Source organism: Sesamum indicum, linkage group LG13, assembly GCF_026168435.1.
Source record: "Sesamum indicum cultivar Baizhima isolate 11 linkage group LG13, ASM2616843v1, whole genome shotgun sequence".
Lineage (NCBI taxonomy): Eukaryota > Viridiplantae > Streptophyta > Magnoliopsida > Lamiales > Pedaliaceae > Sesamum > Sesamum indicum.
Window position 1 is genome coordinate 9,222,162 of NC_142669.1, and position 23,269 is coordinate 9,245,430.

The window sequence follows — 23,269 nt, forward strand, 5'->3', positions numbered from 1 at the left end:
TTACATTTTGCCCATAAATTATTCACACGCATCGAGAGTGCAGACGACACTTTACAAGCACTACACAGCTACTGCAGACTTACCAGTCGCGGTACAGTTGAAAATGAGCCCGGGGTTCTGCCCGTCGACGGATACTGTCCAAACAACCATTGTGTGGGTAGAGTTCAAGCCATATGTTAGGTTAATACTTCTTTGTTCTTAGCAACCGGCAGTTGATGAGAATCAGAGTAAACCACCACTAGAAATTTCCGAGCCAAATTTGTGACAGTAAATCCTCGGAAAGCAAAACCCACATCCACACAATGTATTACAGAACGCAGCAGATGTAACAAAGAATAGAGCGCATGAGTCTTAGAACACAAAAGATATTGGCATGACCACTGTAGTGAACAGAACACATGAAACAGAGCAAGAATTACATTTGCATCTTATACGACGATATGTAGATGTTTCCATAGAAAAAATATATATGAATGCAAACGGTATGTTTGTATCTGGAAGAAATCAGGCCGCAGCAGCTTTAAGTTTCTTTGCGATCCCGGCAATGTACTTCCCTTGGTGGAAAGCCTGCTGCAGTTCAAGCTCAGACGGCTGTCTTGAACCATCGCCAGCATAGGTTCCTGCTCCATAAGGGCTTCCACCTTTTACTTTTTCGATTTCAAACATGCCTGCTCCAAAGGTGTATCCGATGGGCACAAAGATCATTCCGTGGTGAACAAGCTGAGTTATAGCCGTCAATCTGCAATACAAATCAAAGAATCAAGAGAAGTCAAGTCCCATGTAAGATGTATTACAAGGAAAGATGGATCACTAGGGGTTTCAAAATATAGATGAATGTCCATTTACGGTGTAGTTTCTTGGCCACCGCCTTGAGATCCAGTGCTGTAGAAGATTCCGGCAGGCTTGCCGGCTAGTTGCTGTGTCCTCCACAAGCCTCCGGTAGCATCAAGAAATGCTTTGAATTGGGCAGCCATCATACCAAACCTTGTAGGGAACCCAAATATGAAGCCGTCAGCCTCAGCGAGTTCGTTAGGTGTGATAACGGGAATATCACTCTTTGGAGGTGCGCTCATCTTTGTGAGAACCTCGTCTGGTAGTGTTTCAGGTACCTGTTACATAGAGACAAAAAATGCTAAAATTTCTTCCAATAAAGCTACAACAGGAATAATTTATATGCGAATCAGGAAAGGGGTAATTGGTGTGGTGCAGGTCCGTAATTTTCAAGCTAGAAAGAAACTAATTTCCTGATGCAGATCAATAATGGTTCATGACTTCATGTAACTTCCAAGGAACCCTGGAAAGTTGTTTCCTCCTATGGACTGACGTCCATAACTCTAATTCGAAACACAGGATTTAAATTGTTTTACACTCTTCAGAGGGAGTTCCTTAATTACTTATGCTGCAAATTTTAGTTTCTTCTTTCTTAAAATACCTCTTCATACTTAGTAGGGTTCATTCGAATACTCTTACACTAAGAAAGAACAAGATAAAATGAATCAAAAACAAAAGCCAAACATCCTTCTATTCCCTGACATTTGATAAACCAGCAATTGGAAGAGAGGGGAAAATAATTGGATTCCAGCTTTCCATGTTTCTCATTTTGCACATAAATGCAGATGACTAAGACGGATAGCTCCAACCTGCCATAGTTTGGCCTCAACTCCTTCGACAGATGCAGCTCCCTTCTTTATCTCTTCGGCTAGTTTCTCGACATGTCCATACATAGAATAGTACCTGGAAAGGTTGAAAATGAGATATCAAAGTCATAGATAACTTTGACAGAGAAGAATCAGAAATCTTTTGGATTTCGAGTAACAATGCATGGACACCAGAATCAAGAATATCAGTGGTCCCATACATGGCATCATACATTTGAAAAAATTGATATGTCTGATTATAACTTTAATACACAGAAGAATCAGTACGTATATACGTGATACAAATGGCACGGTCTCATTACAAGTAAAGCTAAGGGTGTACATATGGGGGTGGATGGATTTTCTACCACCAAACTTAGACCTTCCTCGCCATCCCCTGCCACATTCTCTTGTGTTCCCCACACCACATGCACATTAGGAGTTCTATTTTCTTTCTATACAAATGTTTCTTAGTTCACAGCAATTAGCAATTGATGAACAACTACACCAACCAATAATATAAAAAATTTAAACTAAAAAGCAATTAAAACTCTTAACATTACCAGATTAACAACTTAAAATAACAGAGACAATACTTGGGAATTATTGAATATTGAACTAAAGGTTACAGCTTTCTGAATTTCTGGTGCCGTTGAGATACTGCACTGCTAATAATTTCACTTTAAACCAATATTTCAAAGTCCAGAACAGATGAAACCAGATTCTTGACAAATCAAATTCCTGAAATAGTTAGTAATAGAATCAGTTGATTTAATCATTCTTGTGAGTTTAGAAACACGAGGACTAAGTCCAGTCACAGACTCGTTCAATGAAGATAGTTAGTACTAGACACAGTTAGAAAAAGAACGCAACAAACTATCAAGCCAGCAGAAAGATATATACTAACTACAAGGCTTAAACAATCTAGAATATCACACTAGAGGTAAAACATTAATCACTATCCATGCTCAGACAACATAACTTTGTTTAAGCAACTGCAAATTATCTATTAAGTGAAAGAGAGCAACATATATCAACTAGCCCAAGTGAATCATCATTGAGACAATTGGACACAACATCCTTGTAAATAATTTGTGGCCCATGACCCATAATTTTGGTAGGCCCAAACTAAATAAAGTCCCGCACCCACAACCCACTTGGAGGTTCACTACCCAGCCCACTTACTGGCCTATTACCGGACCCAGGTTCTAACCTATTTCTACTGAACCTAACCCTTATTCCCTCATTCATTACTGCCTCTTTTCTCTCTCTGGCTGCGCCTCTCTTTTTCTCCTCTCTGTTGAATGACTTCCCTCGCTTTTGGCTTTGGGAACCCCTCATCCGGCTCCTCTTCTTCTTTGCCTCTTTAATGATAAGGCCCTATAAATGGTGGCTTTGGCCTTCGGCCATAGAAAATGGCCAACAATATCCTCTTCCCTTCTCCTTCCTACTTCTTACTGTAAAGTTCTTTCTGAACTTAAGAAAACCTCGGTAGTGGGTCTTTGTGACCGGAAACTTTGTGATGGGTCTGGGTGACAGGAAATATTGTGGTGGTTTGTTGTCTGTGTGAAGCAACCGTGGATTGTTTTGGGTGCGGTGCCTTGTGATCGTTATCCTTTTATTTTGGGTCTGGCTTTCTGAGCCTAGTGATTATTGTTTCTGTCTTTGTGATTAATTTTTCAATTTCTTGGCTTGTAATCCATAAAGAGTTGAGTACCCTCCATTATTGTAATAGTTGATAGGTTTCGGTTATTGGAGAAATCCACAAGGGGTTTTTCCTCCCTACAATCCTTAACCAAAATCACAACACGCATATTGGATTCTGTACTGAGACAGGCAATATATTCTCAGAATTCAGAAATTCTATCCAATAAGCCTCAACCAACTTTGATAAAATTCTTATGGGCTGTTCATATTCTGGAACACGTTCTCCCAAAATCATTACAGCATTCAAATAATCAAAACGAAGAGAATTCAACCAACACACCATCAATGGTGGCTACTAAACAGCTTTACAGCTGATCATTCAAGAAAACCACTTGGGCCTCCCCAGAACACAAGGCTCATAGTCATAGAATCAAGAATCACCAACGTAACTAATCTCAACAACATAGTAGATTCAAACCCCACACAGAAAAAGAACAGGAAAAAAGCATAAAACGACAGCCCAATGGAAACTTCAAGAACCGCAGCAGTGGTAGCACGATTTAAGCTCAAGAAATCAGATAAAAACCAACAGAAGACACAAAAATATGATCTTGAATTCATTTACGAAAAGAAAAAAGAAGAATCAGTAATGAAATGAACACGAATCCAACACTTACACAATGTAGACTTTGGTGGCCATCGACAATGCAAGCACTCTGCTTCTCAGAAGTGGGAAAGAATGTGTTTGACACGAGGAGAGAGAGAGAGAGGCTCTGAGCTGGGGCTCCCAATTTATAGTGGCGAAATCACTCAAGATTAGTTATGCTTCCCACTAGTAATCATGGTTTAATGACTCTTTTAACTCTAATTAATTAAACATAATTGCTCAAATTCTGAGACGACACGACGTCGTCCCTGTTTGAATTGACGTTGAAGGCTGTGGACTGGATTGATGATGGGTTGTTATCACGCTCGCCATCATTTTCCTTTGAATTATTTATTCATTTAATTAATTAAAGTGGGAATATTAATCTTTTTAAATTTAATCACCTTTTAATTTAATTAAAAGAAAATCTTTTTTCTCGGGGGTTGGTGGGTGTGTGATTGCGTGTTCAACAATATACGGATTGTGAGAAAAGAAGACCAGTGATATTCGACCTCGTGTGACTGCTGACCAATAAAAATGCGTGGGCTTTTTGGTATTTTCTTGTCAAGACAGTGGACATCATTTTGAGTCCTTCCCACGACATGAATTCATATATATATATATATATATATATATATATATATTTAAATTATATTTTTAATCACATATAATATGGGTTCTTATTTACGAAATTTTTAAAAGGATCGTAAAATCGAAATATTTAGTTTTGTATATTTCGTAAAACAGAGAAATAAATATCTAAATTTTTTTAGATCATTTTGAAGACCATGTAAACCAAAGAACTAAATGTGTTGAGTTTTCTTAATTTGGGACCATTTTGAAAATTTTATATAGCAAGACTAAAAGTGTTGAACCCTCTATTTCATGAAATTAAAAATATAATGTTATTTATTTGTAGAAGGAAAAAGAAGACATATTTTTTATTGAATTATTAACAATTAATATATATTTTAATTATTAATCTATAATAAATCAATAACTACTATTACGATAGATTAATAATTAATATTAAAATAGATCGACATTGATATATTGATGGAATTCAATTTCATAGCATAAATTTCACCAATCAAGATGATCCTAACAAATAAAAAATAAAGGTGTTACGTCGTCAACTCAATTAATCCAGTTCATACTCCAACAAAATATTTGTGGAATAAAGCTTCTAGACAGCAAATTAGGGTGTAAGTGATTTTTTTCGTCTTCGTTTTATAGGATGCAATTGTAATATTATTTAGTACGATCAAATATAAAAAATTGATCTGAAATAAATAATAATTTTAAATTAATAACTGCATTCAATCTATATATATATTTATAGAAGTCAAACTGACAGCTCTTAATTGTAAAACTTCAATCTTATCAATCAAACATGTTTATAAATCTCAGGTGATGTTGAGTGGTAATAATTGAGTTCTTGGTAAGTTGGAGTATAGACAAGAAATGGGGGTTAGTGGTAGTGCATCACAGGTTGCATGTTGACTAAAAGCTATTATTGCAAACTATAATTGGAGGGGGGGGGGGGGGGAGGGAGTGGGTGAGGACATGACATCCTTAATCAATACTAACATGTTAAATCATACATAAGTGTCCAAAAAGATTTAATATTTCTATCTTTAGCTAACTTGAAAATGCAAAAGGGATTCGTGTAGAAGAATCCACTTACATTCGTTACTATATACTAACTACAAACTACTAATCCATTTCACAAGTTAACTTCTTAAAGGTCAACGACAGCTATTTTTTTAAAAATTTGATATAATTATAAATATTTTTTATTATTAAAAAAATTAAAAATATCCTCTCAAATGAAAAATAATTTTGTAACTCCTAAACCGTGGAAGAAAATTACTAATTTATCTTTATTGAATTAAAAAAAGGACGCTTGAAAAAAAATGAAGATGGGTAAAATAAATAATCCATAAAGCGTATTAGTCCATAAAAAGTATTTTAGAAAATTATGAAAAATATATATATAATTCAAGAAAGCATTTTGGTTATTTCACCATACAAATTGGATGAAAACCTGATGGAGATTAACAAAATGAGCTCATTGTTAGATAGATGTTAAAATTGGGGAATATTTGTAATTTTTTAAATAATAAAAAATTATTTATAATTATGTGAAAACTCTGGAGTTTACCCTTAACTTAAATTGCAAACAAGAATTCAATGTGATGTTTAATATTTTGACTTAAATTGTTTTATCTCTTCATATGTTTGCCTAATTTTTCACTCTCACGATATGAATCCGCATGCAACGTAAACTCATCCAACTCGCTCCATTACATTACATTTTGGGTTCTATAGACAAACATTAATATTTTTTATTTAAAAAATAGATAATAATAATTACAATAATACAAAAAAAAATATTTTTCAGGAAGAAGAATCTCTAAGGTGTGTATAAAATCGGGAATTCCTCCTTATTAATTGATTTTTTAGGAATAGATGCAAGTTTGTAACAAGTAGTAGAGTCAAAATTTCCATTAATAGCTAGAGGGGGACCTGCGTGTGAGTATAGGAGCCACATCGCAGTAGAGTGTGCATGGGTTGAGTGGAGGATGTTACAAGTTTCTCATCCCACATTGGTTGGCTTGAAATGTGATGAATATGAAATGATGACAAAAATACTTAAAATCGAAATAAAAATAAAACTTAGTCTCAATTTTCGACAATGATTGATTCCCCATGGCTAAGGCCCACAAAAAGAGTGATGAAGAATCGGCTTTTGCATCAAGAAGCCAACCCCAAGCTTTCATGATTTCAACGTCTTGCCAAGAAAGCCCAAACACACTCCCACTTGTCCTTTTCATCTCTTCTCATTTCTGCCTGTGCACTGATTTTGCTCACTCAACTAGAATTAGAAGCTTCTCTCTCAGAAGACAATAATGTCTGTTGCATCACTCTTTGCCTTAATTTCCATCGAAATCACTGTTCATTCACAAGACACAAATACTAGGAATTTTTTGTTTTTTTCCTGACCAGATTTTACTACAACATTGCTATCAGGGGATGTAACGGTGCAGCGGTCGTATGATTCCATGTCTAGTTCATCTGTTGTGCACCACATACTTGCACTTGATCTGTGAATCGATCTCTCAGCGAGCCTCCAATGTAGTAATGGTGAAATCAGTGACAGAACATGATTCGTTCTTGCTTGATGACGAACATGTTTCGCTTGGAACCACATCTATCAAAAGCCCAGGCTGCTTTGGCTGGGGGAGATAGCTCTCCCCATTCAACATAAGAACCACGGTCGACATATTTGGCCGGTCTTCTGGATTCTGCTGGACACATAAGAGACCGACGTGGATGCACCGCTTCACCTCAGGTTGAATGAGCCGATAGTCTAATGATGAATCAACTAGTTCTAATGGTCTGCCTTCTGTCCACAATTGCCATGCCTAAACAGAAAAGAAAGAAAAATTAAAATGATGAATAAGGAATATAAATTTTTGGTGCTTAATATTCGGCAAGAAAACGTACATATCCTATTAGATTGTGATGGTTCTGTGAGGGGTCGAAGCCTCGGTTCTTCTTTCCGCTCACTATCTCCAAGAGTAGAATTCCAAAGCTGAAAACATCAGATTTCACTGAAAATAAACCGTAGAGAGCGTACTCTGGTGCCATGTAACCACTGCAAAACATAAGGCGAAAACGAATTACATTATAACAAGATGATAATCCTGTCGCATTGAGCGATATTTAAGTTGTTTTTGTGTGTGCATACTATGTTCCCACTATTCTTCTTGTATTTTCTGCAACTTGATCCCCTCCAAAAGTTCTTGCCATCCCGAAGTCGGAGATTTTTGGGTTTAGCTCATCATCAAGTAAAACATTGCTTGCTTTAAGATCTCTGTGGATGATCCTCAATCGGGAATCCTGGTGAAGGTAGAGAAGCCCCCGACCAATGCCACAGATGATGTTGAAACGCTTGGACCAATCTAATGACGGCCCTCTTGTTTGATCTGATACATCAGAATCAAGAATTAGCCGATAGCTGGATTGAGAATTAGAACGGAGTGACAGAAATAGTTCTCTCCAGAATTTGTCGAACACAAACCAAATAGAAATGAGTCCAAACTTCCGTTGGGCATGTATTCATAAATCACTATTTTCTGGTCGCCTTCAATGCAACAACCAAGAAGCTTCACAAGATTTCTGTGCTGAAGTTTTGCAATCAGTTTTACTTCATTCTTGAATTCGTTCACTCCTTGTCCTGAACTCATCGATAGCCTCTTCACTGCAATATTTTGCCCATCTACTAGTAATCCCTGATAATCAGACATTATTAACACATATATAAGATTCCACAAAAAGTTCAGATACTTGAATATGGATTGACTAGCGATTCCAAAGGAATGGATTTCTATCTCTTTGTTCAAGTTTTTATTTGTGAGTTTGTTATTGGGAAACAATCTTCATGATGTAAGATCACCTTGTAGACAGGTCCAAAACCACCTTCGCCAAGCTTCTTGTTCATGGAGAAATTCTCTGTCGCACGAGCAACTGTACCCAAGTCAAACAATGGTAGGTCCAGATCTTCTCCTTGGAATACATCAGGGTGATCATCTTCTTCATTTTCACCTGCTCAACATAGTTGGATGTTCGTAACTATTTCAAAAAAATAATCGATTCACCATCCCAAGTTACCAGAGACGTCAGAACAAGAACTGCTACATTACAGATAGTAACGGATGATTTGATATTAAATAAAGGTCAAACTACTAGTTCAAGAGAATTTAATCAACAAGTTAAACCTGCATCCAAAGGATTCAACAAAAAACTACATGTAACGGTATTGAACATCAGGATATCACTGACATATAAAGATGAATAAACTAAAAATTTTCACACAAATATATTGTGTGCCTGATTTCTTAAATGTCTTAAAAATCATGAGGGCTGTTTCAGAAAACACTAAAGTACTCTGCCTAGAACCAGTTTAAAGTCCAATACTTCTGCAGCCACTAATTCAGTCAGACATGTAAGTACAGTGTGAAATAACTGCCAGCGATTTCCCCCCCTATGTATAGGCTACCTCAGAAAAGTAAAATCATACTCAGGCAGGTACGCTTCCAACTGTTTTCACAATTCAGAACCTTCTAACGTGTGCGTGTCAAGTGCCAAAGCTGAATATGTTCTTCACTTGGCATAGACCAGATTTTATTTTCCTCAACTTTTTTCAGCCTATGCGCCTTTGGAGCGACTCAGACCCGTTGTTAACAGTTTTGTTTCTTGGAGTCGAGCATTAGGAGGAAGACAACTGTTTATTAAAAAAAAGGTTGTCTTGACATTGGAGAAAACAAATTAACTGGTTCCAGAAAAGGAAGAAACAAAGTGCATGCTCCTGTACAGTCAGACAAAACAAATTAATCCACCTCCCGCTACTTATCAGTATGTTTACCTTTTGGTTTCAGCTTTTGTCGGAAACAGTAGCAGACTCCAAGAAGCAATCCGCAAACTGAGGCAATGGGAACTACGATCATAGCTATTTGTACTGGAGACCTGTTTTCTGTCAAAGGATTTACTCTTGATCACCATTATGACAAGATGATTATACTAATGGAGCATGATTTGAAAATTTGAGTTTAACAGGTTCACGTGTACGCAAGAACCAAGCGAAAGCACTGGAATACAGAAACTAAAATGAGAAAAGCACACCTCGATGTGGAGTTGGCATCCGTATATAGAGATCCTGCCCACCACCAGAAACCTGCTTAATATCAACAAGATCTCCAAACCACAGGGCGCATCCATTGCCTCCTCCACGAATGTCTGAATTTGTGTAAGCCGTACAAGAACAGTTCTTCAAGCATTCCTCCCTGCATTCCCACAGATTCATGCTTTCGTTCACCCAAGAATATGTCGTATCTGGCAATTTTAAGCCAGAAAATTTGATGAAACCATGTTTTCTTCTGCAGTCCAGAGGCTCGTTGTGGATGCATCCACGTGACCAGTCCATAGCATCCCAGCTCTGAGGAAAATTTGGCTTGAAACCTTCTAAACACTTGCAAACTGGTGAGTCACTTATTATGCAAATTCCATTAGCACCGCATAAACCATAAGTGTCACAGTAGTCACGTGGTACCGATGCATAAAGCTTCCATGACATATCTGGTTCGGCCCATACATACCGCTGGCGGGTGGAGGTTGTTTCATTTAAAACGAGCCTTGTAATCACTGATGTATTCAGGAGTCGGTACTGGTAGTAAACCTCATCTTGGTTGGATACAAACTTGAAATCAAATAAAGGATTGCTCTTCAATTCAGGAGCACCACTAAATCTCAGACCGTTCCAGGGACCCCCTCGGAAATACTTTCTGCTACCTTTCCGCATAACTCCCTGAGGATATGCATCAAGTTCTATACCATTACTCAGCTCTCCAGGGGATGGATCGTCAGAACTCTTCCATGAAGATAGGCGCCTATTAAGATGAGTTCTCAAATTCCATCCAAGCTTCATACCTGGTAACAATGTATCAGATGGGTAATCAAAACTCTGCCAAAGATAACTGTCTGCATCACCATCTTTGATATCTCGCACAACAAGATTTCCAGAATCCAAGAGTTGTGCTACTGGAGATTGAGGTATCCTGGTTGAATATGTTGACCAAACCACAGTGTTTGTCCCATCAGAAAGTAAAAGACTGCCTGTGCTGTTGATCATCAGTGAGCCAGACATATCTTTTATAGGATTTTTCCTGTTTGCAACCCAGACAATAGTTCTTACTGGTATATTCTTGTACCAAATTCCCAAGTATCGGTTCTTGGAATTACCAGGACTGAAAAATCCCAACTCAAAACTTCCTCCATTTGAAACCATTGTCTCACCATCTCTAAGGGATTGGGACGCAGCGATGCTTTCAGTCAAAGCAGATGTTTTCAACATAGAACAAGCTAGACAGACGCAATAATATGCAAACCAGAAACTATTCATGGAATCCTAGTAATTCCTTACCAACATAGCCCGTTGAGAAGTTGGGAGCTCTCCGCTTTAGTTCTTTACAGAGGATAATCTATTAATTCTTGCAGCCCCCAGATGCTGACATTTACCGGACCTTTATGGGCAATTTTCTATCTGGTTGGAAATTCCACACAGAAGTGAGAAGTCTGATATAAATCAACTTCTGTAGGAGTCAAGTGATGAGGTCAATTTTGGACACCAGGAATACCCCTCTGTCATGCCCTATGTGAATTTTCCTTTAAGAAAACGACCTTTTTGAATTTGTATTCCAACATGACACAATTAAGACACCTGTGTTCAGATTACACAGATTACTTCTCCTTTCATCTTGCTTTTTGTCCCATAGTCTTTACAGTTGAATTCATGGCAAGTTCCTATATATTATTTCAATTAATTAATGAAGGGTTAAGGTCAGGATCTAGTGAAGAAGCGCTAAATGTCATTGAGGGATGCCACAGATACTTTCAGATAATAATTTGTAATAGTTCCATAATTCAGGACTTGGAACTACTTGAGATCACACTGCTGGTCATAGTCTTAACATACATCACCCCACCCAGATTTTGAAAGTGACATACTAATGATGATAGAAGCTCATATGTCAACAACAGAACAAGAATGAGAGGAAGTAAAAGAAAGGATCATAAAAAGAGCAAGAAGGCAGATCCGTGAAACGTTGTAACATGAAAAATAGAACTAAAATTATGGCTTGGATTGCTGTTAAAGTCCAGGCCACCAAAATGTAAAAACTGAACAAGAAAAGTTTCATCTCCTTAATATACCTTTTGATAAGAACATTGGTCCTTTACAACAATCATTTTCATCATACTTTTCAGGTATTTACGTGGTACATTTGCAGTTCGCACCAAAATTCAGAAAACACTGTAAAAGAACAGAGAGATAGCCCCCTTCATCCTTGCTAGATACAAAGAAAGTAGCTCAACAAGAATTCAATCAATTCTCATATTACTTGAGTAGGAATTTCCATGTCTATTCTATAAAGTCAAATCTTTTGGCAATCAACATGATAACAAGTTATGTAAAAGCAAAAGGTCCAACGAATTCCACTTCTGTTAGTTTCTGTATAATTTGAAATTAATCATCTCCCAATTACAACTCAATGATTCGCAGGATTACATAACATCAAGAACTCAATTAGAAAAAAGACCAGGAAGAAGAAAAGTTAGAATCATTACAAACAAAAGTTACAATCTTGGAAGCCCTCTTGTTGAAGAGCCTCTTCCAACCACAACTCAGACTGCTCCATCAATTCAGGACTCAATCTGAACATCAACACACAAAACTCCATCTGGTTGAGGGCCCCATCTCCATCAAAGTCGCCTTCTCGAAGCATGCCATAAAGATCATCATCAGACAGTTCTTGCAGCCCCAACAAAGCAGAATTCTTCTTAAGACTCTCAAACGTGATGACCCCTTTCTCAGAATCCATCAACAGCCGAAACCCATTGCAGAGCTCCCCAATCAGTCCATCCCCTCCAAGCTTCTCCGCCATCAGGGGCAAGAAATCCTGGAAACTTGACTGATCCCTCGACGCCATGAAATGGGATTCTTTCTTTTTCCCAACTTCTTTAAGCTTTCAAGAAAGATGATGGTTTTGGAATGGTTCAAGAAGGGGAATTGGGGCACTGTAATATAGAGGAGAGAACTCAAAAGGAGTTTCGGAGAAGGATAGGGGGACCATTGCGAAGAACATACATACTGCGGACAACTCAGGGACAGTTATGTTAACAACACAGAGACGCGAAGAAAAGGTCAGATGGCTACGCTTTGTTTTTAATGCATGAGAGAAATTGCCTCTCGTTTTCCATCATGGCGGTGGTCTATTCTTCGAGGGTACAACCGTCATTTCGTACCGAGGGGAGACGAAGTTTCTTCTTGGAACTTTCTTGGACACGGAATGATAAGAAATTCTTACTCAGTTTCCCGTTGTAGGTTTCGAGTAATTACACTCTCTTTTTTCTTTTTTCTTTCTTTTCTTGTAGTTATCTCCAACGAAGATTTGCGTAATTATATATATTTTTTTATTATTTGAAAAATTATAAATATTTTTTTAAATTCAAAATAATTACATAATTCCTAAATGATGTGGTGAAAATTATTATTTTACCCTTGTTAATTTTTTTAAAAAAACATTTGAAAAAATATAAGAAATTAAAAATAAAACTCTACAAGTGGTAAAGTGGATAATCTATTGGACATATTAGTCCATCATTTTTTCTAAAAAAATCCCAAAAAAATAATATAAAATTATAATTCATAATCCAAAAGGACATTTTGATCAATTCATTATAAAATTTGGATGAAAACCTAACAGAAGTTAGTGAAATGAAAGCTAAAATCAGAAGAGGTACTTGTAATTTTTCAAACAACAAAAAGAAATTATAATTCAAATTTTAGGAAAATGGTTGTAATTTGCCCTTTTTTAGTGGATTGGTTACAAACTTACAAGTATATTATAAATTTTAATCAATAATTAATAGTAGTAATTTGTGGCATACGCTCTATATGTGCGACTTTTATAAATATTATTTAAAATATAATATTTATTATTTAATATAACATATAAGATAATAAGTTAATATTAAATTATAAAAAATAGTGATAAGAAATAGAATTAAATCTAAAAAAAATATAACTATTAAAAGATAATGGGGCAGTGGGAAGTTAGATGGAAGGTGGAAAGTTAATAAATTAAAATTAAATTAAATATTAATATTGATATATCAAAATAATTGAGATACCAATTCACACTTTTGCAATTATATATAGTATAGATACATCAATTATTAAAATTAAATATGAGTATAATTAATAACAAGTATTATAGTAGATTAATAATTAATATTAAAATAAAATAATACACATATATTGATGGAATTCAAACTCACGGTCTAGTAATAATTGGCCTTAGTTGTATCAATTAAACTAGGACTCGTGGTGCAAATAATTATGTCCTATATCATGAATTTTGTGATTTCTTTAACATGAGTTTTTCCCCCTTTTGACATATAATTGATTGTAAAATCACTAGAAAATACCTTTTACTTCATAAATACGCTACCGGATATGTGGCCATTTATCTCATTTTATTTGGGCTATTAAGATACTGTAATTTGTTACTAATTTTAATCATATTGATTGAATTAATATAATTTATTATTATTTTTAATTAGAGTTAAATACAATTTACCCATTGTGTTAATGAAAAATATAAAAAAAATCATATGAAAAAATAAAGTGAAATTGCATCATTTCTAGTGTCACAGGAAAGGTAAATTGCACTTTATTTTTCACAGAATTTTTTAATATTTTTTTTATTAACATAAAGGGATAAATCCTTTTTAATTGTACTGGTGTAGTCATTGAATTAAAATATTATTTAAAAAAAAGTATTGAAGCGACGATTAAATTGGTCAATTAGTTAGGTCATTTGCCCAATTGGGTCGCTTGGCTTGAAAATTTTGAATCACTTGCGTGCAGATGCATTTCACACAAATACATATATATATATATATATATATATAAATTTAGAAAATTAAATAAATAAACAAAATTAAACACTAAAAAATATAAAATGGCAGATGTAAAATAATACAAGTAAGAAAATAAAAAGATAATAAATAAGAATCTATATTTAATAGATAAGACAAGCATATAACTTTTTTATGAATAATATGGAGTCTGACCTGTGGATTTGGAATTTTGCAATACACCTTTTCCGATCTTCACTATTTTAGCCCGTTCCTCATAAATTCTCGAAAAGTTGTGAGTTTGAGTTTTGTAAATGTTGGTGTAAGTCTATTTATACAGTATTTTGTGTCTTTTTGTCGTATTTGAACGTATTTATTGATTTTAATTATTGATGTATTAAATTAATATTTAAATTTAAATATATTAAATGATATAATGAATTGCATATGACAGAAAAAAAAAATCTATCGAAACATAAAATTTATTACATATGTCAAAAGTTTGTAGGCAATAATAAATTTTCTTGGATGTTTCGTTTTCAGCTTTATAATTGGATCGTTTGCGTCTTTTGGCATAACTATTCTTGTCTGATATTCTTCTTTGGCCTGTCGTATTGCGGATCAAAATTTCCATTTTGTACTCTTATTACATTTTTTTTCTATCCTATTTTATATATATACTTTATAAATGCAATTTTTTGTATCAAATAAAATAAATAGCTACCATAATTATATTAAATAAAAATATAAAATATAATAATATAATTCAGAATAGAAAATTGAATCAAGTCATTGTGCTCAATTGTATTCTTGGATTCAAGTTTTAATACGTCCTTTCTATATTATATGGTGTTCGTCAAAAAAGAAAAAATTAAGTTTTCGATCACTAGAAAAAAGTAAAAAAAATGGATTTTTTCCTATATTATAAATCACTATGGTTTAAAACCTATAGCAAATTAATATTATCTACCACGATTAAATAAAATTAATATAAAAATTTAAATTTTGACCAAAATTAAGTAACATTTTTTATGTATCTATGACCATAATATTTGTCATATTTTTTTAGCTGTGGATTGACGTTTTTGCTCTCCTTGCAAACACAATGACTAATATCTACTGTCCAACCGTCTTTAAGTAGTATTTGTCACAATTTTTTACTTTTAACTATGATAATTTATCATAATAAAAAATTATATCTGATTTTTTATTTAAAAATCGATCATTAAAAATTCATTCTTGTTTGAATTTTTCAAATATATTAAATCAAAATTGAATATTTTTTATTTTCCTCATAAGACATAAAACTAATTTCAAATTCAAATTGATCGGTTGAAAAAGTCTGAAAAATTATTTCAAAAAGTATTAAATTATTTTTAAAAGTTAGAATCGACCACCTACCACTAAGGTATACTAGCCAGGGGAATGAGGGCATTGCCCATACTTGTCTGGCAAAGGCCGCAGCCAATGCGAGTCGGATTTTATGTTATAAATTTTATTTTATTTTCTATTTCATTTAATATATACACATTGTGTATATAAAGATGATATCATATATTTTATTAATTTTTTTTTATATACTAGCATGTGTATAAACTGATAACTTTCGAGATTATGCAGGATTATACACGAAAGATCCTTTTTTTACTTTCTCTTTAGCCCTATGTCGCTTATCCCTAGGAGACCCAACTCTAAGTTGTTCAAGAATAGTAGCGTTGAGTTTCTCGACCCTTTGACTTAGGTTAGTCATCATTTCTCGATGGGGGCAGGGAAGGGATATAACTCAGCGGTAGAGTATCACCTTGACGTGGTGGAAGTGATCAGTTCGAGCCTAATTATCCCTAAACCCAATGTGAGTTGATCTATCTGCGCTTTTTTTTTTTTCTTTTTTTCTCTTTTTTTTTAATATTTTTGTCACGCGCCACAACAAATTTAATAATATTTTCAAAATCGGACTAGTGATTAAACCCGTCATGAAATTAATTAATCTTTAGATAGAGAGGTAAAAATTGCTTCAATTTAAAAAAAAAAAAGAAATAAATTGTTAATTTTTTTTTGTTCTTTTTTTTTTTTAATATGAGAGTAACTTACTTATATATAATATATCAGTTGGCACCCAATTTTAATTATTACTACCAAATAATTAGAATAAGTAGTCACAAGTTAATTGATTGAAGCATCATTTTCAACAGACAGATGTGACACATGGATGGACTTTTCACACGTTTTCTTTTTATTATTACATTAAAAATACTTATTCAAAGTTAATTACACTTATACCTCATCTAAAAATACAAAACCGTACATTTTTTCAAAAAAATTTAAAATTACATTTACACCACATTCAAAATTCACTGCATATGCCTAATAATCTTTCTTTAGATTTTGAAGGAAAATTACTGATGTTAGCAAAATAATCACATAAATTTTCAAGTTAACCCTTCATTTAACACTCTCGTGTAATACTTTTGTATTTATAAGGAGAAAAATGTTATGAGTTGACCTCACTCTATATTTAGATATTATATTTATTCCTTTATAAGTATAAAATTAAATACGAAAATATTAATTAAGGGCCAAAATTAAAAATCTATATAAATTCTTTTACTAATATCAGTGTCTTTCATCCTATAATGTAAACATGAAATTTTCGAATGGGATGCAAGTATAATTTAAAAACTCTTTTGAAAAAAAAAAATATAACTTCATATTTTTAAAAAGGGTTTATAGTTAATCAATCCAAACAAATATATTATACTTACTTGTATCTAATCTAAATATGGCCCAAAAAGTTCTCCAATCTCTCCAATCATGATGAAGAAAAAAAGAATCCAAGTCTTACATTACATTCATAGTGGAGATGCAAGACCGGAGCCAGCCAGTTGTTCTTGGAAATTTTGTTTGACGAAACTCAGAAGAAGAACCCTGCTGCCCACACAGAACATATATTTCAATCACGAGAATTGACTTCACTGGATCAAACTTAGGGTTCATTGACATTGTCTGGCTGCTACAATTTGTCCTGATTCGTTTGAAGATCATATTTTCGTTTACAAAAATCACTGCCCGCCATCTCAGGACTGGTAAACCTTGGAATAACGACGACTTTACGTGCAAATCATTTGATATTAAATTAACTTCATTCCAGAGAGAGTATGAAGACAACTTTTCACATGGACTCATCCTGGAAATGTTTCTTTTCACTCCTTATAATCTTCCCCCTGATTTTGCAACTGATATCTGCTGCGTCGGATACCATAAATGCAACTCGAAGCATTAGGGATGGGGAGACCTTGGTGTCATCTGGAGGAAGGTTCGAACTGGGATTCTTCAGCCCTGGAAATTCCAGCAATCGCTACCTGGGGCTGTGGTTCAAGAATCTTACAGTAACAACAATTGTTTGGGTGGCGAACAGAGAAGTTCCGCTCACAAACAGAAGAGGGATCTTGCGGGTTGTTGAGCCAGGGCTCCTGGTTCTGCTCAATGATACCGACGGCGTAGTATGGTCGTCTAACACGTCCAGGGCTGTTCAGAATCCGGTAGCGCAGTTGCTGGATGATGGGAATATAGTCGTGAGAGATGTCGATGATGAATCCCCAGAGAATTTACTCTGGCAGAGTTTCGATCATCCTACTGATACTTACTTACCAGGTATGAAATTTGGAAGGAATTTGGTGACAGGCCTGGAAACTTACTATTTGTCCTGGAGAACCAGCGATGATCCTGCTCCGGGGGAGTTCAGTTTTCACTTGGATCCCACTGGATATCCACAAATACTCCTCAAAAAGAGTGCAGACGTGGTGTATAGAATCGGGCCCTGGAATGGAATACGCTTCAGTGGGACGCCCAATGCGAGGGAAGATCCCACGTACAGGCTATTGTTTGTGATGAATGAAACTGAGGTAACTTACCGGGAAGATACGATTGATAGGTCAGTTGTTTCCAGGTTTACCGTAAATCCAAATGGAGTTGCACAGAGATTGACGTGGGTTGATCGAACTCAGGGGTGGGCGACGTATATGAATATGCCGGCAGATATATGCGACACATACAAGCTATGTGGTGCGTATGGCAGGTGCAATATCGCTAATTCTCCGTCTTGTGGATGTTTGGAAAGATTTGTGCCTAAAGATCCACAGGCTTGGGTTGGAGCAGATTGGTCCAATGGATGTATAAGGAGGGCTAATTTGAGTTGCCAAGGAGATATCTTTTTGAGGTATTCTGGAATTAAATTGCCAGACTCGAGAAATTCATGGTATAATAAGAGCATGACGCTTGACGAATGCAGAACCCACTGCTCCAGGAATTGCTCCTGCACGGCTTACACACAGTTAAACATGAGCAGCGGAAGTGGATGCCTGTTTTGGCTTGGCGACTTAGTTGATATCAGAAGCCTGTCTCCAGATGGACAAGATATTTACATCAGAATGGCTTCCTCTGAGTCAGGTAAGATATCAGCCCAAACAAACAATTCTTTGATACCTTGTTATAAATTTGCTATCTTTTCTATCATAAATGGCGTGCATCTGACTTATTCTCTGACACGGAATTGCACCGTGAAATTGGTTTGATTTAAAAGACGGATTTGGTAAAATGAGTTGTTTGTTCGCATTCAAAAACAAGTTAGATACTAAGCAGTGCAAAACGAGGGGAGGAATCAAGGTCTTGATTTAGTCTTCTGATGCTTTTCATGAAATGTGTTCCTCTTATCTGGATCAAAAATGTTGCAGACTCTAAAGGAAAGAATAGGGTGGTTCTCATAGCGAGCTTGGCGTCAGCAGTGGGAGTAATACTTATAGGCCTGAGCCTCTTCCTCTGCATTCTAAAGAGGACAAACAATCAGAAGCAGAAAAAAGAAGGTCAGTTGAATGCGTATTTTACGATGCAGATGAAAAGAAGAGTCCTCCAAAATTGTTGAGACAAGAAGAATGAGAATTCTTCTTCCACTTCCCTATGCTAGACTCTAATCTTACCATTTTTTCCGTTGCAGTACAATATAGTCCTCATGACAAAGACTCTGAGCTACCATTGTTCAATTTATCTGTTATTACAAAAGCTACTAATAACTTTTCAATGAACAATAAGCTTGGAGAAGGTGGATTTGGACCTGTTTATAAGGTAAGTTTTTCCACAGCTTAATGTGGTTTTGTCCGAATAACAGAGCACAGCATTAGTGTAAAACCTCCTGTTAGGACAGAATAAAGCAAAACCTCTAAGCAATGAATAAGTCTAGAATTACTTTAAAGATGTAATTATTACCTTTAACATGAACAAGATCTGATTCCAGGGCATTCTGGAAGAAGGTCAAGAAATTGCTGTGAAGAGGTTATCAAAGGACTCCATGCAAGGACTTGATGAATTCAAGAACGAGGTCATCTTCATTGCGAAACTTCAACATCGGAATCTGGTCAGGCTTCTAGGATGCTGCATCCAAGAAGAGGAAACTATGTTGATCTATGAATACATGCCTAACAAAAGCCTGGATGTCATTTTATTTGGTGAGCATTCTAAGTTTATACAGTCGGGTCAAGAATTGGATTACGTTACAGAAAAAACACAGCATAATGTCTTATGAGTTTATTGAAATTGCTAGACCATTATCTGCTGTGGATCAAGTCTATAAGCAATAAAGTACATGGTGGATTTACTTGATTTTCAAGAATTTCGACAGGAGAAACTGACTAAAAAAGAATTTTGGCAGATCAAACAAGAAGCAAGTTACTCGATTGGCAAACACGTTTCAATATAATCAACGGAATTGCTAGGGGACTCTTGTATCTTCATCAAGATTCCCGGTTGAGAATCATTCATCGGGACCTCAAGGCAAGCAACATATTGCTGGACAGTGACATGAACCCAAAGATATCAGACTTCGGAATGGCTAGAAGTTTTGGAGGCAACGAGACTGAAGCTAAGACACGTCGAGTTGTTGGAACGTAGTAAGCATCTCAACAATCTCACTATAGTTACAATTCGTCCTGTTCCATTGTTTTTTCAATCATGATCTAACTACTACTCCATTGCAGTGGCTACATGTCTCCAGAATACGCTGTGGATGGCCTGTTTTCAGTAAAATCAGATGTATTTAGCTTTGGTGTCCTAGTGCTAGAAATTGTGAGTGGAAGAAGAAACAGAGGATTTTCCCACAGTGATCACAATCTCAACCTTCTTGGACATGTAAGTCTTCCTTGGAGATCTATTAACATGGTTAATTACAACAACAGCCTTCCTGCATTACTATCGGTAGCGACTATACTCACATTGTCTCTTTCAAATTTGTAACTATATCTTATTTCGTCTCAACATATGGTAATATTTCAAAATCCAATACGATACAAACGTTATATTTCTAAAATATAATTGCATAGTAGTTTTGCATCTAATTTTAAAACACATGTAATTGTAGCATTTCGTTTTTTCCTTTAAAGTGAAAATCATATTATTATTTTTTATTTTTGTGGGGGAAATGTCATATATATTCAACTAATCTTGACAGGCATGGACACTTTATAAAGAAGGGAGACAGCTGGAACTGGTGGACTCGTGTCTTGGAGACTCATTTTACTTCTCTGAAGTGGTGAGATCAATTCATGTTGGTCTGTTATGCGTGCAACAAAATCCAGAAGACAGGCCGACTATGTCGTCTGTGGTTCTGATGTTGGGCAATGAAGGTGTATTTCCTGAGGCCAAGCAGCCAGGTTTCTTCACTGAAAGAGACGTTCTTGCTGCCCAGAGTGCAACAAGCACGCATACAGCAAGTTCAGCTAATGAAGTCACCATTACAATGCCAGAGCCCAGATAGAAAATCACTCTTTTTTTTTATGGTTAGACAGGAAACAAACTTGTATAGCATATTGTTCCACCTATTTACACCCTTGTATCTATTTTTGTAGTCGGTATAGTCGATGTAGGCCTGACCATAGTTCTTAATGGCGTGCCTTGGGGCACATTGCGCTGGCTCAGCGCCATTTTTGAGTTGCTTATGGAGACGCCATGGCGCACCATTCTGCCCGTAATCCATGGCGCGCCATAGTGAAGCCGCAGCCCTTTTGGACTGGGGCTTAAAATTAAAGAAATAAAAAATATCTTGCAAAATGAGTGAAACTAGAAACGTAGGATTTGTTTAATTATCTTGCATATTGTGAACTCTTTTGTTTTTCCCATGACTTATTATTTTGCAAGTTTCTTTTATGGTATGATGATTATAATATTTCTAGTATTTGTATTTACTTATTTGTGCATTATTAATGTGAATATATATTGATATATGAAATATATCATTTATTTTTATATATGTCCATACTATAAAAATGCGCGTGCAGCGCTGTGCGCCATGGCTCTAGGGGACTATAGCGCGATGGCTCGCCGTGCGCTATTAACAACTATGGGCCTGACAACGAGTAAGGTTTTATTCCGTCACCCCAAGAAAATTATCATATTTTCAAATTAACTAGACTGTATCCAATGAGTAGAAGATAACCTCACACTATTGTATGTTCAATGAAATTAAATAAGTGGATATGCATAAGATTTGGATTAATGGCATTTTAGCTATCTTTTGTTTTAGTCTTCTAATTTTTTAAGGTTCCAAAATGTCATCTAAGTAGCCGAATTTTCTCCAAATTGGCCAAAAAATGATAGATGACCATTCACGTAATTTTTAAATTTGGCTGATTTAACATTACGTGACGATTACATGGATTTATTTTTTAAAAAAGGAACAAGATGTGGCATTAGTTGCCACATCGATTTGCTGACAGGGCAGTGGAGGGAAAAAATGTACCTCAGCATCGTCCCCGGCGCATCGCTCCCGCTGCTTATGCCAAATCTCCACCACGACCGCGCTGACCAAAAATCCTAGTTATATGCCGATTTCTTTGTCGTCCCGAAGCATCTTGCCAGATTTCTGCCTCTATTCGAGTCACCGCCATCTGGCATCAGGCCACCCCTTCTTTACGGTTTGCGGCCACCTCCTCCTCCTCACAACTCCGGTGCGGCATTTCCGCCATTCTGCACACAGGCGCCAACCAACAAGACTCAATGTGTATGCCCCCCTTGGCCAATGAAATCCTTTGTTGATGTCTACTGAATGATGTTGGCACTTGGCACTTACCAACTCAAATGCCACATCATTTTCTTTTCTTTAACCCTCTAATATTATTTTAATAAGAATAAAAATGTAAAATAATATACTTATTACTTTTTTTATTAATTGGTTTCACATTATATTTATTTACTCATATTAATTTCTTTTTAATATTATATTTATAATATATATACTTACAAGATGAAAAATATACTTATGATATAACACGAGACGATTAAAATAATTCAAGAAAATTGAAAGGAATTGACACATTTCCCAGCATAGGTATTACATATTATACTTTTATTAACATAGTTACTAATAAGATTACTAATAAGATTGTGATAAGTATTATAAAAATAACTATTAATCAGATTATTTTAATAAATTATTAATATATAAGAATGATCAATTTGGTACCTTTTAAACTTGAAGTGATCCACAATTGATCTTATATTTATTACTTTTCTTTATTTTATTTTGTAATATATTTATATAAGTCGATATAAATTTATTCAGTACCTTTTGATAGACGTATAAACTAATTTTCTTAGAAACAAAATAATTATTTAATTTCAAGCTAAAGCTTCTGCAAAAGTACACATTGAATTGCACAAATAGACTTCGATAACAAAATTAGTGTTTTATCTATAAACTAAAGTATATTAATTACCATTAATACATGTTATAAATCCTTAATTGAACTTATAATATTTTTATGATAAGTACACATAAGTTACGACTCGGTATATTTTGTGTAATTAAGCAAAT

At 35.2% G+C, this 23,269-nt stretch overlaps 4 protein-coding genes across 5 annotated transcripts; 1 reads left to right on the plus strand and 3 right to left on the minus strand.

Annotated features, from left to right (window-relative positions):
- Positions 1–278: 278 nt before the first annotated feature.
- On the minus strand, positions 279–4,117 carry LOC105176750 (putative NAD(P)H dehydrogenase (quinone) FQR1-like 1). Its single transcript, XM_011099650.3, has 4 exons — positions 3,962–4,117; positions 1,641–1,734; positions 847–1,109; positions 279–739 (listed from the first exon to the last, which is right to left on the minus strand). The coding sequence occupies exons 1-4, from the start codon at positions 3,982–3,984 to the stop codon at positions 505–507; spliced, it is 615 nt and encodes a 204-aa protein (XP_011097952.1). The 5' UTR covers positions 3,985–4,117; the 3' UTR covers positions 279–504.
- Positions 4,118–6,570: 2,453 nt separating this feature from the next.
- Positions 6,571–11,831, minus strand: LOC105176751 (G-type lectin S-receptor-like serine/threonine-protein kinase At4g27290). Of its 2 annotated transcripts, XM_011099651.3 has the most exons (7): positions 9,619–11,831; positions 9,362–9,469; positions 8,393–8,541; positions 8,018–8,228; positions 7,685–7,922; positions 7,441–7,591; positions 6,571–7,358 (listed from the first exon to the last, which is right to left on the minus strand). In XM_011099651.3, exons 1-7 carry the CDS (start codon positions 10,892–10,894, stop codon positions 7,053–7,055), a joined length of 2,439 nt encoding a protein of 812 aa, XP_011097953.1. In that variant the 5' UTR covers positions 10,895–11,831; the 3' UTR covers positions 6,571–7,052. The 2 variants fall into 2 exon arrangements, with proteins under 2 accessions (XP_011097953.1, XP_088733302.1); XM_088877176.1 differs by having other exon boundaries at positions 7,685–8,228; positions 9,362–9,462; positions 9,619–9,750.
- Positions 11,832–11,974: 143 nt separating this feature from the next.
- Positions 11,975–12,660, minus strand: LOC105176752 (calcium-binding protein KRP1). Its single transcript, XM_011099652.3, has one exon. It carries the CDS (start codon positions 12,477–12,479, stop codon positions 12,114–12,116), a length of 366 nt encoding a protein of 121 aa, XP_011097954.1. The 5' UTR covers positions 12,480–12,660; the 3' UTR covers positions 11,975–12,113.
- A 4,554-nt stretch (positions 12,661–17,214) lies between these two features.
- On the plus strand, positions 17,215–21,507 carry LOC105176753 (G-type lectin S-receptor-like serine/threonine-protein kinase At4g27290). Its single transcript, XM_011099653.3, has 7 exons — positions 17,215–18,858; positions 19,143–19,271; positions 19,403–19,530; positions 19,700–19,910; positions 20,114–20,351; positions 20,439–20,589; positions 20,909–21,507. Exons 1-7 carry the CDS (start codon positions 17,568–17,570, stop codon positions 21,212–21,214), a joined length of 2,454 nt encoding a protein of 817 aa, XP_011097955.1. The 5' UTR covers positions 17,215–17,567; the 3' UTR covers positions 21,215–21,507.
- Positions 21,508–23,269: the final 1,762 nt, after the last annotated feature.

Excerpts from the sequence above, each read along its gene's own strand:
- LOC105176750 (XM_011099650.3), bottom strand. The coding sequence starts at position 3,984 with ATGGCCACCAAAGTCTACATTGT. Across the intron at positions 1,735-3,961 it reads GCCACCAAAGTCTACATTGT|GTACTATTCTATGTATGGAC; the intron begins GTAAGTGTTGGA and ends CAACCTTTCCAG. Across the intron at positions 740-846 it reads GGTGGCCAAGAAACTACACC|ATTGACGGCTATAACTCAGC; the intron begins GTAAATGGACAT and ends TTTGTATTGCAG.
- LOC105176751 (XM_011099651.3), bottom strand. The coding sequence starts at position 10,894 with ATGAATAGTTTCTGGTTTGCATATTATTGCGTCTGTCTAGCTTGTTCT. Across the intron at positions 9,470-9,618 it reads GATGCCAACTCCACATCGAG|AAAACAGGTCTCCAGTACAA; the intron begins GTGTGCTTTTCT and ends ATCCTTTGACAG. Across the intron at positions 8,229-8,392 it reads GTTTTGGACCTGTCTACAAG|GGATTACTAGTAGATGGGCA; the intron begins GTGATCTTACAT and ends TCTGATTATCAG.
- LOC105176752 (XM_011099652.3), bottom strand. The coding sequence starts at position 12,479 with ATGGCGTCGAGGGATCAGTCAAGTTTCCAGGATTTCTTGCCCCTGATG.
- LOC105176753 (XM_011099653.3), top strand. The coding sequence starts at position 17,568 with ATGAAGACAACTTTTCACATGGACTCATCCTGGAAATGTTTCTTTTCA. Across the intron at positions 19,911-20,113 it reads CCTGGATGTCATTTTATTTG|ATCAAACAAGAAGCAAGTTA; the intron begins GTGAGCATTCTA and ends GAATTTTGGCAG. Across the intron at positions 20,590-20,908 it reads ATCTCAACCTTCTTGGACAT|GCATGGACACTTTATAAAGA; the intron begins GTAAGTCTTCCT and ends TAATCTTGACAG.